Consider the following 17,414-nt stretch of genomic DNA (forward strand, 5'->3'; position numbering starts at 1 on the left):
ACCAACACGAGCGCCGGGAACACAAACAAGGCCGGCAGCAAACAGGAAGCCAGTTATTAGCTGGACACACACACACCAAAGCATTCAACACTATTTCACAAAATCCTGAATAATGCAAAGTTGGCTCTTCAGTATTTCCTTGTCTGTCTTAGTAGTTCAGATGCTGAATTGTTTTAATGGAGTTTGCATGTTCTCCCTCTGCAGGTGTGGGTCCACAGACATGTGTATGAAGCTAACTGATAATTAATTCCACATTTTCCTAATTTGTTTGCTCAATATTGACAAAAGAATTCATCTTTCCGTCATATTTGTAATTCAGTCATAGTGAATTTGCAGAGCATGAATGCACAGAGCGTGGAAACATCATTTATCATTTAGCAGTACATAGCACCTGGTAACCCCTGGACAGTGTAGCGGATGGATACATGGAAAAGAGCAGGATTGGAGGCGGTCACAAAAAACAGGCGAGACGAGAACGTGAAGACGTCTCCTGGCTGAACCAGGACAGGTAAAGAAATCCAACAGGAGCAGTGTTTTATGAATGAAACAACTTCAGTCTGACGCACAGATGAAGGGTTTTTCATTGACTGATTAGCAATGTTACACAACTTCCATCCAACAAATGAAGAAGAGCGTGTCCCGGTGCCGGTCCAGTGCCGGTCCAGCATTGGGGACCTCTGGTTCAGAGCTTTCAGCTTAGACCAAGTCCTGCACCTTTACATCGTTTAGAGCAGGGATCCACATCGTTTGATGAACCACGGATCAGTTTTCAGCCACAGAATTTTTCCTGGACGGTGGAGGAAAAGGCCTCGAGGAGGGCTTAAGCATCCGAGAAAATAACTGACGGAGTTAAGTGCAGGAAAGAAGCAATGGAAGTCGAGTGTTTTTCAAAATAAAACTTAGTGCTAAATAACAGAAACTTGAAAGCATATTTTCAAAATAAAGTTTTTCCTTCGCCCTCTCTTATGTTTGTGTGTGTGGTTCCCTTCATGTTGGTAGATCCAACCTATTTGACACACTTCTTCATAGTAAGTCCACAGTTTCCTAATTTAATCGTTTTTCGATGTAACTCATATTTTTGACTTAAAGACATTTCTGCTTTTACTTTAACAGTGAACGCTAGAGTAACACTTTGAATATTTATTTTGGTTTATAAAATAATGACATTTATTCACCAGAAGACGAGGCTGTCTCCGGCTCTGTAATTGTTTATAAAACGGTGATTGTGTTTTAAAGTCGCTCGCTGATCCAGCTGTGTCAGGGTGGATCAATTTGTTCTTGTCTCATTTCATAAAGATAAATCCATCACCTTTTCGTCTGATTCTCTCTGTAATCTCGTCAGTCTCCTCCTCTGTCTTCATTTCACCCTCCTCCTCATCAGTGCAGCACACTACCAGAGCCTCTCAGCCGGCGTGGACAGATGTGCAGGGATCCCTCTACTCAACATCTGGCCACTACGACCACACACACACACACACGAACACACACACACACACACACACACACACATATAGATGCTGTACATGAAAGTCTGTGATCTGAGGAGCCTGTCATGTCTTCCTCTCTCAGCGCGGCACTAAACTGCTTCCAGACAACCTCCAGATAATCATACATTTATTTAACTGACACCTCCTGTGCTGCGGGAAGCGTGACGCCGTGACAGCGGCTTCTGCGCGGGCAACACGGCGACTGCCAGCAGCTGTCAGCACGCTCGGCGCTGCTGAAGATGTGGGAAGAAAGTGTCATTTCGGTGGCTGCGTGCCAACAAGGAAATGAAGAGAAGCTCCACAGCGCGGCCGAGGAGAGTCCTGAAGGCTCCCACACCGCGAAAGCACAAAGCCATCAGGGCTAACAAACCCTCACAGATCACTGTCATGCTTTTTGCAATGCATTATAAAAATATTCATATTTGCGTTTGATTATTGTACACTATTGATGTCACTGAAATACTCTTTAATAAAGGTGAGAAGTTCAACAAAATCAGTGTCATGAATCCAACCAGAGTCTTGTGAATCCTCTCGACGCCTGTGGGTTCCATGTTCTGCCTCTGCTGACACTGGAAGATCCACCTGATGGTTTTGTGCCTCAAGGTAACGAGTCTATTTCAGACTCAAGGGTCAAACCTCAAGTGTCCAAATCAGTGAGCTCTCCTCGCTTCATGCAGCCCGTTAAGCAGCCAGTCGCTGTTACCCTAGCTGTCTGCTCCGGTCCATTAGTCTCTAGTGAGGAGGTCATCTTGGTCACCTGAGACGGAGGCAGTATAAAGTCTTATGAACCTCTGCCGGCGGAGGAAAAGCCGTCTATATGTCCTCTGAGGGAGCAGATAGAAGAACACATGGCACGTCCATCGACCCCGGACGGCTTCCAGGAGAGAGAGTGAGAGAGAGAGAGAGAGAGAGAGAGAGAGAGAGAGAGAGAGAGAGAGAGAGAGAGAGAGACCCACTGCAGGCTCGATTGATCCGCTGTGTGAAGAGGAGGGAGTTTTCACAGTTGACTGGCTTCGATCAATCTACAAACACACACACACACACACACACACACACAGGCACGCCCCTGCAAACACATACATAAACACATGCCAGCGAGCCAATACGCAAACAAACACAGCTTCTTCTGCAGGAACAACCGTGCAGCGCTTGTTCTGCATATCCACACCCAGAAGGTCATGTACAGTCGAGTCGATGTGCTCAGATGAGACACACCAGGAGGGAGAAGGAGTAGGAAATGTCACTGCTTGAAAATACAAACATTTACCACTAAATCATGAAGATGGAAATGGTGATTAGAAAAGAGGTGATAGAACACCATCATTGTAAAAGCTGTGATAGTTTCGGGCCAAATAAAAAGACAGTTTCCAAATAAAGCTACTCCTTTGTAGCACAAACTGACATCGACTGCATCTGGAAATGAAGAGGTCTGCAACGTTCAAGCTCAATGCTCTGCATCCTCCTGTTGATGCCGTGTGTAAGAAAGCTCATCAGAGCACGCTCTTCGATCACACGCTCTCAGTGTTAACATCAGTAAAATCATGTTTTATTGAAGAACAGAAGCAGACTGCAGCAGGCTGTGAACGGAGCTCACAGCCTGACTCCGGTAACTGAGTAAACCAGCTCTAATCTGACTGAATAAGAGAGAAATTCACGTGCTCCTGCTGCTCTTCACGTTTGAAGTGAATGACTGTGAGTCAGTCTGTTATTTGGTAGCCAGTGTGTGCTGCTGCTGTGGAATAATAAAGACCTACACACTGTTCAATGAACGCATTAGACCTTCTGCAGCCTGACGTGTTTCAGATCCCTCCAGTGTTTCTGTTTGGCAGGTTGGAATATGAGGGGGATCGTGCTTTTACTGTTGCAGCTCCAGATTTCTCGCCATTACTCGTGGGAAGTGTGATTATTTGTTGTTCTCTGTATTTACGGCAGGTGGCTAACAGCTGATTGTAGGAGCTCCTAGCAGACCCTGTGAAGCTTCTTCTCTTCCTGTCAACCTTTCTGCTCTGGGATTGAATTCACTGAGCCAAGAATCCACATAATCTGCACTCGATTCCAATCAGATGATTTATGAATCAGTTGTAGATGAAATCAGACCTCCTGCAAGCTGGTAGGAATCCCCAGCCTCTGGTTAGCTCCTGCAGAGCTCTTCACCGGTTGGCTTAGCACACTTCCACAACACAGTGGCCCTCAGAGCTTTGTTTTCCAGCACTGATTCAGGGAATCACACGTTTGATGATGGAAATGTCAAAATCCAAAAGTACAGGTTGACTGGAATGACCTTATGTTTGTAGATGATAAAATAATGTAGAGAAAGACAGCAAGGTCAGAGGCTTAGCCGGTTACGTCACAGCAGTGTGTTTCTGTAGGATGGATAAGAGCATTTGCCTCCAGCATGTTCTCCATACATCCAGCCTTCAGTAATGGGACTGTCATCGGCATAAACCTGCACGTTTGCGTGTCTTCCTGATCTCTTAATGTGCGTGACAGAACATGATACCCACAGTTTTCACTACCAGACAAACACTGTATGCAACGTGCAGATGAAGCAGATTAAAGGGTGTGCAGCCAGATGTTGAAGCATGCACAGTAAAGCACAGAAGCTTTCAGGAAGAGGACTGGAATGAATTCCACAAATCCCATAACGGCAAAGCGAACTTTCATAAAGAGAACAAAACACTGAGAATAATGAAAAGGTCCTAATGTAGGGAGGTAGGGAGGTAGGTAGGTAAGTAGGGCGGTAGGTAGAGTGGGAGGGAGGGAGGTAGGTCGGTAGGTAGGCAGGTTGATAGGTCAGTAGTTAGGGTGCTAGGTAGGTAGGCAGGTAGGGTGGCAAAGAGGTAGGGTGGGAGGTACGTAGGTAGGCAGAGTGATAGGTTGATAGGTAGGGTGGCAGGTAGGTAGGTAGGTAGATAGGGTGGGAAACAGTACCTATCACAATCATGTGGTAGAACAAGTGCAGGAGCTCATTGCAGATATTGACGGACTGAGTCTCCTGAGGAAGACCAGGGTGCTTTGCCCCTTCTTCAAGACGGTTTCGGTGCTGGTAGATCAGTCCAGCTCGATGTCCAAGACCAGACCCGAATGTTTGTGAGTCTGTAAGTCTCCATGGCCTTTCTTTGAATGAGGACAGGCTGATCGGATGACTTTGTTCTCCTGAAGTCCACCTCCATCTCCTGGTCTGGGTGGTGTTCAAGAGGAGACTGTTCTTATAGCTGCAGTCAGTAAAGACCTCCACAAGCTCCCCGCACTCCTTCTCCAGTCCACCTGTGGTGGACCACTGGACCATCAGAGGACTTCTGGATGTGGCAGGACTCTGAGTTGTACACCGAGTTCCAAACTGTTAGATTTGTTTTTTTTCAGCGAAACTCATGTGTCCCAACTGCTAAAATTTAGAAGCAGCAAACAGGAACCTGAAGTTTCTGACACCGCTGGAGTCCGGCAAACACCCAGCAGTAGGAACCTCCCGGGCCCGCAGCTGTGGATATATGGATGTTTCTGATTAAAATAGCTTCCAAGATCAGTAAAAATTACCTCCTAATGCTGAAAAATTAACAAATGACTATTTTCATAGAAAATGTTTGATACTCTCTTGTGTACAATTTTGAATAGTGCATTTTAAGTTTTCTATGTTTGAAAATAATACAATTTTCATTTCAGTGTTTGTTTAATAACACTGAAGTTATGCTGAATGTCATTTGCATTGAATACTTTGGAAAATCCTCTGTGTGCAAAGAGAACAGGAAGGGAACGAGAACAGTTCCCTGAGGAACCCCTGCACTGCACTGCAGTGTCTCAGAGATGCTGCATTCACAGTGTCTTGTTTTGGTGAACATCCTGATCACTCTGGTTCTGTGCTGTGTGTGTGTGTACATGTTTCAGGACGTTGTGTGATGATGTTAACAACAGTCAGTGAAATAACATGAGAAGCTCACTCAGTCTCAGTGACTGCAGTTTTATTAACCTTCACAGTGAAGAATCCAGGAGAAATTATTGTTTTGGCTCAGCCAAGTTTTTTGTAGTTTAAGAACAATTTAATGAAAAAGTCTGAAAATTAATTTAGAAAGTATAAAACAGATATTATAAAACATTTATTTGCTTTATGTCTCAATATGCACAACTTGGAATATTAATTTTAAAATTGCACCACCTAATTATGAGAATATCGACCCTGTGATCACACAGAAATGACAAAAGGTTGAAACGTATGTTTGAATTAAGATGCAAAATATGTCGTTATCGTGACAGCAAAGTGCCCAAAATGCATATTTAAAAAGACAGAGATGCAGCGATATTGTTACCAGCGATGGGCGTCGGGTCTGATACTGTACAGAGTGCTCATGCGCGTGAAAGCTCCCCGATTAAACCTGGAGCGTACCACTCCTCACAGGAACACACGGCCGCCGCACGCCGTTTCCATATGGAGGATCTAATAAGTGTGTCATCTCATATCAGTACTCAGTGTCGGCAGATCGCTAAAGGTTAGCCCTCCCCTAGCGTCCAGAAACACAGAGCAAAATATGATCATGTGCAACGTTTACTTTCCTATTTACAGTGTGAAAATAACCAAGTGTGTGTGTGTGTGTGTGTGTGTGTGTGTTTCTTGCCCTGCCTCTTTGTTGCACCAGAAGCAGAAGAGCTAAAGTCCAAGCTGGAGGAGTAAAGAGAGAAAGTGTGTGACGGTCTGACCACACCCCTGCTGAGCACCTCTCCTCCAGCCTCATCCCTCGCTTCGATATTCTCCCATTCCAATTAATGATCCTCCTCCTTTAGGCATCTCCTGTTTCCATAGTAACAGTGCTCTGTAGTCGATAGCCGTTGTCAAGGAAACGATGAGCTGAGGAGGACATTCTGTGTGTGTGAGTGTGTGTGCGTGTGCGTGTGTGTGTACTCATATTGCATGTTTACTTGATGGAGCAGGTTTTCCTGACTTTACGTCAGTTGTACACCGACCAGCCACAACATTAAGACCACTGCGAGATGAAGCGAAGAACACTGGCTGTCTCTGAACGGTGGCTCAAACAATAAAAAGTTTCATCCTTTCAGTTGGTGTGCCAGAAGCAGAAAAGAGGAAGGATTTGTGCAGGTTCGACACGCCAAGTTCTGCTCAGAGCTTCTCCAAAACCTCAGCGTGTGTGTGTGTGGTATCTGCAGCCTGCAGTGTTGAATTTGTTGAAGGGAAAGCGGTGAACTTGCGACGGGTTCAACAGCCGCCGAGGCTCAGTGATGCACGTGAGGAGAGGAAGCTGGCCTGTGTGCAGCGACGCAACGGCCGAGCTGCTGCAGACCGCTATGCTGGATCTGAGAGAAAGCTATAAGAAAAGACAGCGCAACACAGTCGGTGGTGTGTGCAGATCAGCAGGGCGGTCAGAGGGCTCGCACATCCAGAGCTGTGAGCATCAGAGCTGGACCACACAGGGGGAGGACTGTGGGAGCCGAGGCAGGGCGAGCCGCTGCAGGAAGAGGCTGAGCGATGCTTCAGGTAATGCAATCCACGTGCATGCTAATGTGTGTTAATGTGTGTTAATGTGTGAGATGTGTGCATCAAGGCATGCAGAAGATCATGTCAGCATGTTAGCAGAAGCATTACAGCCACGTGGAAAAGTCCAGCTCGCTTTAAACTGCGTGTGTGTGTGTGTGTGTGTGTGTGTGTGTGTGTGTGTGTGTGTGTGTGTGTGTGTGTGTGTGTGGGGAGGAGGGGACGGGAGGAACGGGTCTATATGTGGAAATGAGAACAGAGCGAGTGCATCTTCACAGCTGGGGCAAAACAACAACAGTGGATTAAGAAGAGAATCCATGGATAAAGAGCTTGAGGTGGACAGAGCAGAGATGAATTCAGGATAAAAGAGAGGAGGGAGAGATTCAGCTTCGGAAAATCATTCCTAAAAAAACTGCTACCTCTGGTAAAATCAGTGGTTTGATTTTATGAAAGTGATGATTCCAAGTTCAAGCTTGAAAAATTATGTGAAACAAAAAAAACCTTTACTGTAAAATTCCTTTAAAAACACACATTTCAAAGCAAGCTGAAGACCTTAAATGTGGCAGAATGACTGAGGCTGCTCAGTGGAGCAGCCCAGACTCAGACTGAGCCTGAGTGGCGTGCGCTCCGTGCGCTCCGTGCGCTCCGTGCAGCGCCGGGGACCCTGGGTCCTGGGGGCTGTGTGGTGGTGGGATTGTTTGTGCAGGGCAGACCATCTGCCAGTGTGAGCGCACGTACAACTAAACACGTGCAGCCAAGTATTCCCGAGCTGTGTGGAAATCTCTGGAGAGCCGGGGGCCTCAGCTCAGCGCTGCATCCACTCTCACACACACACAGGCTTACACACACATGAAAGGACACATGCACACACACATGTACAGGGAGGGCATGCACATGAAGGCAGTTTAACAACACAAACTGCAAACATGCACTGGAGCCAATAGATGCAGAGGAGGCGCTTTGCAAGTGTGCACAAGTGCACTCACACACCCCGAATCACACATGCACAAGCAGAATTGCAATCACCCACGCTCCCTCTTCCTCACGTGTGCTCCACTGCTCTACTTTCCCTCTGCGGGGACTGGAGAGGAGAGGGCTCATCGGGTACCTTCCTGCACACACACACACACACACACACACACACACACACAGAGGGGAAAAACCGGAGCTATGCAAAAATACAGTCAAATGCTTGCAAAGCAGCACACGGAGCCGTACATGCAAAGTAGAAGGTTTGCACATTCAAAGACGCAGGACCACACAAACACACACATCTACAGTTTCTCACGCTCACGTGTCAGCTGTCATCGCCAGAAAAACACAACGTAGCTGGATTCAGATTTTAAAAATCACCCGATGGATCAATGTTCACTTCTGTTCAAAACCACGAGCTAAATGATTCTGAACTCGCAAAGCGTTGCTGCGTATCACTGACTCATCACACCGGTACAGCAGACCCGCTGATTCAGCGCAGCTTGAAGAAACAAACCGAAGACTGAAGGTTTCATCTTTAAATGGAACACATTCAAACACAACCGTCACATATACACACAATATGAGCTGTACGCTTTTATTTATGCTGAAATCAATAAAATAAACTGGAATACATTTATGCTAAACACACACCACAGCGCAGGAGGTGGTGTGGGAGGTGGGGGCTGGAGGTTCCACCACTGTGGTCCCTCATCGGACCCTGGACCACTCACACTTTAAATGCACTAAGGTCCATAGGGCTCATGCAGCAGCAATCATACAAATAAAAATGAAATTAAAATGATGACATTAATATTAACGGTTCCAGATATTACATTTATAACAATCTACAATTCATGAATATCATGATGTTGATTCAGACATTCAGACATTTTCAAGTATTGGACAAATTCAGAGAGGAATGATTCAACGTGTCTGCTTTTCAGCTGCTTTACCTCTGTAATTTGTGTGTGTGTGTGTGCGTGCGTGTGTGTGTGTGTGTGTGTGTGTGTGTGTGTGTGTGTGTGCAGGGGGGGCGGGGGGGTGAGAAGAGGAGAGTGTGAAAAGAGAGAAAGGATAAAGTGGATTGGTGTAATCCACTTTGCTCTCACACAAAAGCATCAAACAGCGATGAAAACAGGCCGACACACACACACACACACACACACGCACACACACACACACACACACACACACACACCCACACACACACACACACTCAAGTACAGCGCACTGAGTGAGGTTTCAGCACACCAGCGATGCCGACCCGCCCGTCAGGCAGTGAGCGAGCCGTCCGCAGGGCTGAGCGACTGTCGTCTTCCCAGCAGGCACCGGGGCTTCCTGGTACTGTAGCCGTGGAGAGCGTCCTCAGCAGGAGCCAGGAACAACCAATCAATTCCGCCGAGCGGCTCTCCGTCTCCCGGTGCATTACAGCAGCCGCTCACCGCGCACTCTCATGATTTCCAATACATTAACCCGGCGCAGGAGGGGATTCCGGGGAAACGTCTCCTCTGGCTCAGCTCTGGAAGCTCCGCCTGCAGCTGAGGCGGCGAGCCACGCACTTCCTGGTCGCCCTCAGTAAACACTGGCTGCTTGCTGACCGTCGTTTTCAGAGCCGATCAGACTCTTTCCTGGTGATGTTTCAGGATGTGGAAACGTTTGCACTGTTCGTGGTTTAGAGGCTTTGATCGGACTGATCCTGAGGTGAGGAGATGTGAACGGCTGGAACTGGTCCCGACACAAAACCCTGCTGGTTTGCATGTTCTCCCTGGGCCTGGGTGGGTTCCTCCTTCATTCCTCTTTGGTTACGTCGTCTCTGACTGACAGGTGATGTGGGTGAAAACTGCCTCTCATCACAGATTACAAGATTAGAGAAGGAGTCGGATGAATGGGTGTAGGAGAACTTCGTTAACCAAACAGAAAGAGGCAGTCAGGCGAGAGAAACACCAAGCAGCAAGAATCCAAAACTTCAAATCAAATCTGAAGTAAGATATTTTATGTGAGAGCAAAGTGAAACGTAATCCATTTTGAGAGTACATGTTCAAACTTAATTTATCACAAATAAGGTAAACGACGAGTTTCTGCGTTTTAATGAATGTTTCATTTTTCAGGCAATGATTTATAAGTGAACAGAATGACTCAAGGCCACGGCTTCACTCGTCTTTGATCCGCTCTTTGAATCGCAGCTGAAACTTAACTAAAACTCATCCATTTCTGTTTATTTTCTCTCATCTTCTCACTGATTGTTCCACTGACTGAAGTCAGTGGACTTACTACCTTTTCCATTGTCGTTCAAAATAAAGTGTTTTTGCTGAATTTTCATGTGTCTTCCAGATGTTGGCACATCTCACAGATGCTGATTGAAAGGTCAAAGATTAACCAGTTAATTTGAATTTATCATCTGAGGGTCATGACCGTGAAGAATTTACTGGAGCAGCTGTTTTTGTCATATTACAACCATCCAAAACTGAGAAAAAACCCTGGAAAAGGCGGAGTGACTGCGTCTATCACGGAGCCTTGCATGGATTTAATCTCAGCTTAAAGTCATTAGGCAAAGCTTTTTGTACATCTGCTGCACACAGTAATGACTTTACTGCTCTAACTCAGATTATCTACAAAAACTATTACTGAGCTGAATTTAAAACATGTAAACTGGGTCAAAATCTCCGGTCGGAATCCATGTCGATGTATGGACGTTTGGTTTTCTCAGCTTCACTGCTTCCAACCAAGACGCAGAAACACGTCTTCTGCCCCAGAGCGAAGAAAAGTCAAACTTCACACGGGCCTGTAAAACTAAAACCAGGGTCACCGTGCCTCCTTTAACCAGCCCAAGGACTCAGCTCTGCCTTTTCTTTTAAACAGGACTAAAGGTCAGCAATTAAAAGAGTTAGTTAGAGATGATATCCAATGAAAGCGTCTCCATAGCAACAGGCGGAGGGATACACAGAGCGTGTCGAGCTGTGAAATACATTTCATACATGGCTGCGCCGAGGCTTCCACGCTCAGTGTGTGTCTGTGTGTTTCAGTGTGGCCACAAAAACAAACCCGTTCTCCTCTTACACTCGCTCAAAGGAAAGAGACTTTTTTCCCTTCAGACGACGAATTCGCTGCCCACAACACACCGAGGAGCTAAAACAGCTTGTTTCTCATCACGTCAGTTCTTTGCTTCAGGAGTCTCAGTGAGTTTACCAGAGCATCACACATACTGTGGCAGAAGAAGCTGAGACCAGGTCCACAGACTGAGACCCCCTCCACAGACTGAGACCCCCTCCACAGACTGAGACCCCCTCCACAGACTGAGACCCCCTCCACAGACTGAGACCACCTCCACAGACTGAGACCACCTCTACAGACTGAGACCACCTCCACAGACTGAGACCCCCTCCACAGACTGAGACCCCCTCCACAGACTGAGACCACCTCCACAGACTGAGACCCCCTCCACAGACTGAGACCCCCTCCACAGACTGAGACCGCCTCCACAGACCGAGACCACCTCCACAGACCGAGACCCCCTCCACAGACTGAGACCACCTCCACAGACTGAGACCACCTCCACAGACTGAGACCGCCTCCACAGACTGAGACCGCCTCCACGGATGCTCTTCTTCTTCTCTACTGAGGCTCCTGTTAAATCAATAAACAGTTTAAGTGCTGAAACTACCCGATTCATCCAATCTGCCACAACCGAGTGAAGTGCAGAGAAAAGCTGCTTTTCTACTGGCAGCATAAAACCTTCCAAACACACATTTCCTGAGTTCAACTCAATGATCAGCCGGTTTGAGTGACTGACAGACTCACATGAAACCAGACTGGTAGAGGGAACTGCTGATGAGTAGCAGCATTTCTGACCTCTCGGCAGTATTCCTCGCCCTGCCCTTGACCCTTGACCCTTTAACATGATGAAAAAAATGACTGTCAGCGACATCTTCCAGCAGCCACGCGGGGGATTTCTCCAGCATTATTCTACTGACGCAGTTTCCTCTCAAAGTGTTGCTGCTGCTTCAGAGCTTCCCTCCACATCCCCTCTCCAGATATTTCAGCTGACATTTCGGACAAATTCCACTGTGAGATGAAAGTGACTTGATGTCTGATTTCAGGTATTCGTTCGATAATCTTACTTATTGAGTTTCATCAAAGTTTGAGGAGGAAGAACATTTAGAATTTTGATACTTAGCTCTTCAGTTGATGATTGATGGAATGAAATAAGAAGCACACTAGCATAAAAAAAGATGGGAACAAAACAACTCCTAACAAAATATGCAATGAATGTTCATATCAACAGCATTTCTGTTTTCCTGTGTTCCAGATGGAAGAGGATGAAAAACCATCTGCTTGTATGAAAAGGTCCTCATTTGTTGATTTGCATCAGCCTGTCTTCATTCTGAGCTGAGTGCAGTTAATTGTTGGAGTGAGCTGCTCTCCTCGCCCTCCCTCCTTCACTACCTTCTTCCTGTCAGCCTCACACTGCTCATTAGCTTTCTGTCAGTCTTGGTTCATCTCCTTCTCTCCCTCCTCTTCTCGCTTTCTCACACTCCCTTTCTCCTCTGCTGTCATGCCGTGTCTTCACCCTCTCATTTCCCCTCCGCCAGATCCTCCTCCCTGCGCCAGGAGATTGTTCGAGGATCTCCTCCTTTCTCCTCACTTGGGCCATTTTCTTGTTTCTGCTCCGTCCCTCTCACCTCCTTTCTTCCCTTCTCGCCTCCCTCTCTCTCTCTGCTCTCTCCATCTGTCCCATTTCTTCCACTTAGTGAGAATGTTTTCTGTGAGAAATGAAAGCAGGCTCTGAACCCTCCTCCCACATTCCTGCGAAGCACACACTCACACACCGACGGGAATCGTGACTGCCGCGCTCATAACGAGCCACAGCCGCAGATCAAATGTACACCGGCACAAAGGACTATCGACTCCCGCATGATTACAAACACACACAGCCTGCCGCAGCACCTGCCTGCCTGGAAAGACGCACATCAATCCCAGAGCGGCGGAGGCGCCGTCGCACTCCGAGCCGAGCACGGAGCAGGTGGGAGGAACCGGGCCGGAGGCCAGGAGAGGGAGAGACGGGGCGAGGGGAGGCAGGTGAGGACGAGCGAGCGCGAGTTCTGCTTCACTCCTTCCAAATCCCCCCATCTGCCCCGCAGACACACTCGCTGATCCTCCGTTAATGCGTTCCTCTGCTGGAGGAAGTCAGTCGGGCCGTTCCCTGCTTTCTCAGCATGTGTGTGCGCGTTGTGAGGCGCTGTGTGTGAAAACAGGCTCCACGCTCAACAGCTGGCTTCGCGTGAGGAGGTCTGACGATCAGAAAGTCCTTCTGGGCCGCGCGGTGGTGTAGTGGGTCGCACTGCTGCCTCACAAGGAGAACACGCTTTAGCCCTCATGTATTCTTAACGTGCAGAGACGCACTGAGCGGAACTGATCATTCAGATAACGTGAGCTCCGTGGCGAACTGGCGACCGGATCCTCAGCCGTGAAATAAAAGCTTTGAAAGGCGTCTGGATGAACTGATGGAGAGAAATTCATTCATGATACGGACTCGTGTCCCACGACTGCTTATCCACACACACTGGAATTCAGGCCGCAGCAGAGAGCGAGTCAAGCGAGCGTTACTCTGTGTCCACAGCTGGCTCCAACTTTTAGGTTTATTTAGAATTAAACTTAAACAAGATATTGATTCATCAAACCCTTTCCCCGTGTTTACAGCCCAATCTGGATTGTAGATTATATATTACACTTCAGAATTTAATTAAAAATAACTAAAAACATTTCTATGCTGCGATAGAATGACGTCATGGTCTAAATAAAAAAATGCAATAAAAATACATGGAAAAATTCACATTTGTCAAACCAGTTGTGGGAGTTTTTGCTTTAATCAAGATTAAAAATAGGATTACGGATTAGATTATATCTAGAAAAGATGACATTTCTTCAATTTGAAAGCATTGCAGTGAAGCCAGTTCCCCTGCTCTCCTCCACGTTCTCTCTGACATGAATACATCTGATTCTTACAGCCTCAGAGCAGCCCTCGATGGGGCCCCAGACCACAGATTGGAAACCGCTGTCTCAGTATGCCACAGGCGAAGAAAGCAATGCACTGACCCTGCGTTCGTTCCTGGTCTAAAAGGCTCTGTGATTTTTTTTTCAGGTCTAATTGAAATGCAGAAAGCGCCTGTGTTTATAAATCTGCGTTAACCTTACTCGCACTCAGTGCTTCTGAACAACGTCCATGAGAATGAGTCACATGTTCTGACCTTTCCTGTTGTCACATCTACTCTAATTATCTATCCGGCGAGTGTTCCGAGTCTAAACTATACCTGCAATTATAAAATCCACTCACTCAGTGGTGCTTCAGTTGCGTCCATAAGCACAGCGTGAGTAATTCTCTCTCATTCACAAATCACCAGTCAGCCACTTCAGCTCGCTTGTCTTGGTATGTCAAGGTCAAGCGCGGCTAATGGCCAAAACATTGTCATTGTGGTATTGACTGCCGGTTGGAGCTGCCGCTGAAGGGCACTCCACGTCTTGTCGGTCCACTGATGGACTGTGGAGATGGAGTGGAAATGCAAAGTGCAACTATTACCGATTTCACTGTCAAAGTCATCCACAGATAAACGGCTGCAGCCGACCTCTCAAATCGTCGTGACGGAGCGGAGACACTGGTGGCGGGTGGGATGCCGATGATCTGCAAAAATCAGCCGCGCTGCAGTGAATGGTTCGAGCTTCTCCACCACAGCCACTGAGAACTTGTGGTTTTTATCATCCTGTCCCCTGCAGAACTGGTTCAGTGTGTACGGCAGAAAACCAGAAGGAGCTGAAACCGTCTCACTGTTTAACTATCAAACACATTCACAAATACTCCAAAATACTTTCAAATACTTTCTAACCTGTCTTATAAGGAGCTTATAGGTAAAGCTCCTCTTGATGATATGATTTCTTACTTTATTTTCTTTATTTTGAGTACTGGTCATCAGAGAACATGGCTGGTACTGATGTGGGACATGCAAGCTGAGGATCCAGGTATCAAATTACAAACCAGGGCATCAGGAGACACCAAATCCAGATGGGCATTAGTCTAACCGGCCACAAGAAAACAAGGTGACTGAGTCCACAAGCAGAAAATGAAGAGAGATTAAAGATCAGCCTGATCATGACCTCTGACCTCTGAGAACACCAGAAGCAGGACAGAAAGGCCCTCGGGGGCCCAGACGACCAGCAGCAATCCCAGAGCCCCGATCGCTTCCCATCACTTGCTGCGCCTCCACCCGTACCCCCTGCTGTGGTTTCACATTACCTCTGTCAGCGCTTGATGCATGAAGCGGCCGGTCTGAGGCGACACCTCCCAGGGGGTTTTCTCGTCCACCATGATGGCGTCCAGCGTGGCCTTTTCCAAGACGACGTCGAAGGAGGCGTCGGGAAAGCAGAGCCGGCGCACGTCCATCTGGTGCCAGGTCATGCCCGGGCAGTCGGCGTGCCGGGCGCTCATGGCGCGGATGCAGACGGAGGAGTAGTCGATGTTGGTGATGGAACGGTAGCCGGCTCTGTACATGTCGGCGCTCAGGCTGCTGTTCCCACAACCTGAAGGAACAGAGACAAAACCAGTGAGGCGGGGCGCGGCAACGGCGGCCAGAGATGAAGAATCCGATGAGACACACTCTGCATGTGATGGCAGCAGCAGGACGGCCTGGTTCTGCAGGTTTCTCCGTGTTCCTCCCTCCCTGGAAATGTTGCTTTATCTCTTAAAGTGCCTTCAGATGATTGTGTTGTCAATAGCAGCTTGATTCTGTGGATTCTGAAAATTAGATCACTTTATAGCTTATTTTATGCGTTCTATCAGTGTGTTTGGCTTCACGACCATTAGACTGCGTGCCGTTTTTAAAGGAGACCCGATACAACAGCTTCTCCCTCCACTTTTCCTGTTTTAAACCAGGGTTTCTTCTCAGAAATACCAAGAAACTGAAAAAAGAGGACAGAAGGAAAGTGAAGAGAGCGGCTCGAGATGAAAATAATCCACCGAACGTGGCATCTCACCTCTCAGATCAGATGACTCAGATGGTGTGGATGGAGGAGGAGGAGGAGGAGTGGGTGGAGACGGTAGGAAAGAGGAAGAGGAGGAGGAGGAGGATGAGAACTTGTGGGGAACATGAACTCTGTTTTCATACGTTTCTGTCTCAGTGAAGTTGAAAATCTGCCGTTTCTTTGCTCCACTTCCTTTGTACCTGAGCGATGTGTGAGGAGGAGGTGCGGAGCGTGAAAGGTGGGGCTGTGACGTCCGGCGGCGCGGCGCCGTCGACACCTCTGTCGCAAACGTGTGGCTGGCGCTTGTTATCACCTCCCTGCCTCCACTAATTACCAGCCTGCCGTGCGCCACGTGCACGAGCGTCTAAACTCCGTCAGACGGTGTGCAGAGCGGGAACCGAGCTGGGGCACGGCCGAGGCTGCCGAGACCCGTCAGGACATGTGAGACTGAAACCAAAGCCAGGTGTGGCTGGAAGAACGTGACGGCAGGAAACCCTGGCCACGCGGCCCGCCCTCAGCGACCCATCCCCTGCACGCCGAGCCTCACGCCGGTGAAAACAACGTGGCTGAGAAAGCTGGCGCGGCATCCAGTGCCCTGTTCTGGTTCTGTCCAGGGACGGTCCGATCCGGCCCCTCGCTCTAATCCTCCGGCACGCCGCGGATTGTTTCCGAAGGGCTGTCCCCGCAGACGCGGCTGTGTGTCAGTGTGTCTGCCGCGGCTTCTCTTTTTCCGTCCACTTGGCGCTCAGGACGCGGTGTCACATGCCGGATCATTCCTCGGGGTTGTCACGACGATTATAGCCGCTCGGCTGTCAACAAGGACTCCACGCTTGTTTTGGGCCCGTGACATCAGCTGGTGGCCCCCGCGACCTCTGACCTTTACACAATCACTCTCTCATCAAAGCTGCCTGTCTGCCAACGCGCGCACGCACACTCTCACACACACACACACACACACACACACACACACACACACACACACACACACACACACACAGCAGTACAGCATGTATGTCAGTGAGGCAACTAAAAAAATCTGTTTCAGAGAATTCTATTTATGGACAGAAAAGGAGACCAGCAGCAAGTATTGATTAGTTTGGCGTAGGTTTTGTGTGTGTGTGTGTGTGTGTGTGTGTGTGTGTGTGTGTGTGTGTGTGTGTGTGTGTGTAACTGCTGTGGATAAAAAGTTGCATCCTGAAGGTTTGTCACCTTGGTTTTCAAATGAATCATCACTGAACTGTTTCACAGCAACACTAGTTAAGCAAAAGGGTTAAACTGCACTATATCAGTACAACTAGGGCACTAGTGTCCACAGTGTTAACCAACAAGACCTAAAATATCAAAGACACTAGAAAATGGAACAGTAAAGACTTGTTTTAGAGGCAGATTCAGGTTGGAGTAACACTGAATGTTTGACGTCTTGGCTTTGGTTAACAGTGGCTCAGGGCAGGCTGAGTCCTCAG

General features: G+C 47.9%; 1 protein-coding gene across 1 annotated transcript in view; it reads right to left on the reverse strand.

Moving 5' to 3' along the window:
• Positions 1-17,414, reverse strand: part of ece2a (endothelin converting enzyme 2a) — a 63,815-nt gene that overhangs the window by 17,719 nt on the left and 28,682 nt on the right. Inside the window, exon 3 of the mRNA XM_030114167.1 lies at positions 15,227-15,510. Coding sequence (XP_029970027.1) covers positions 15,227-15,510 — 284 coding nt within the window. The remainder of the gene's footprint in view (positions 1-15,226; positions 15,511-17,414) is intronic.

The sequence above is a fragment of the Salarias fasciatus genome, chromosome 18 (genome assembly GCF_902148845.1).
Source record: "Salarias fasciatus chromosome 18, fSalaFa1.1, whole genome shotgun sequence".
Classification (NCBI taxonomy): domain Eukaryota; kingdom Metazoa; phylum Chordata; class Actinopteri; order Blenniiformes; family Blenniidae; genus Salarias; species Salarias fasciatus.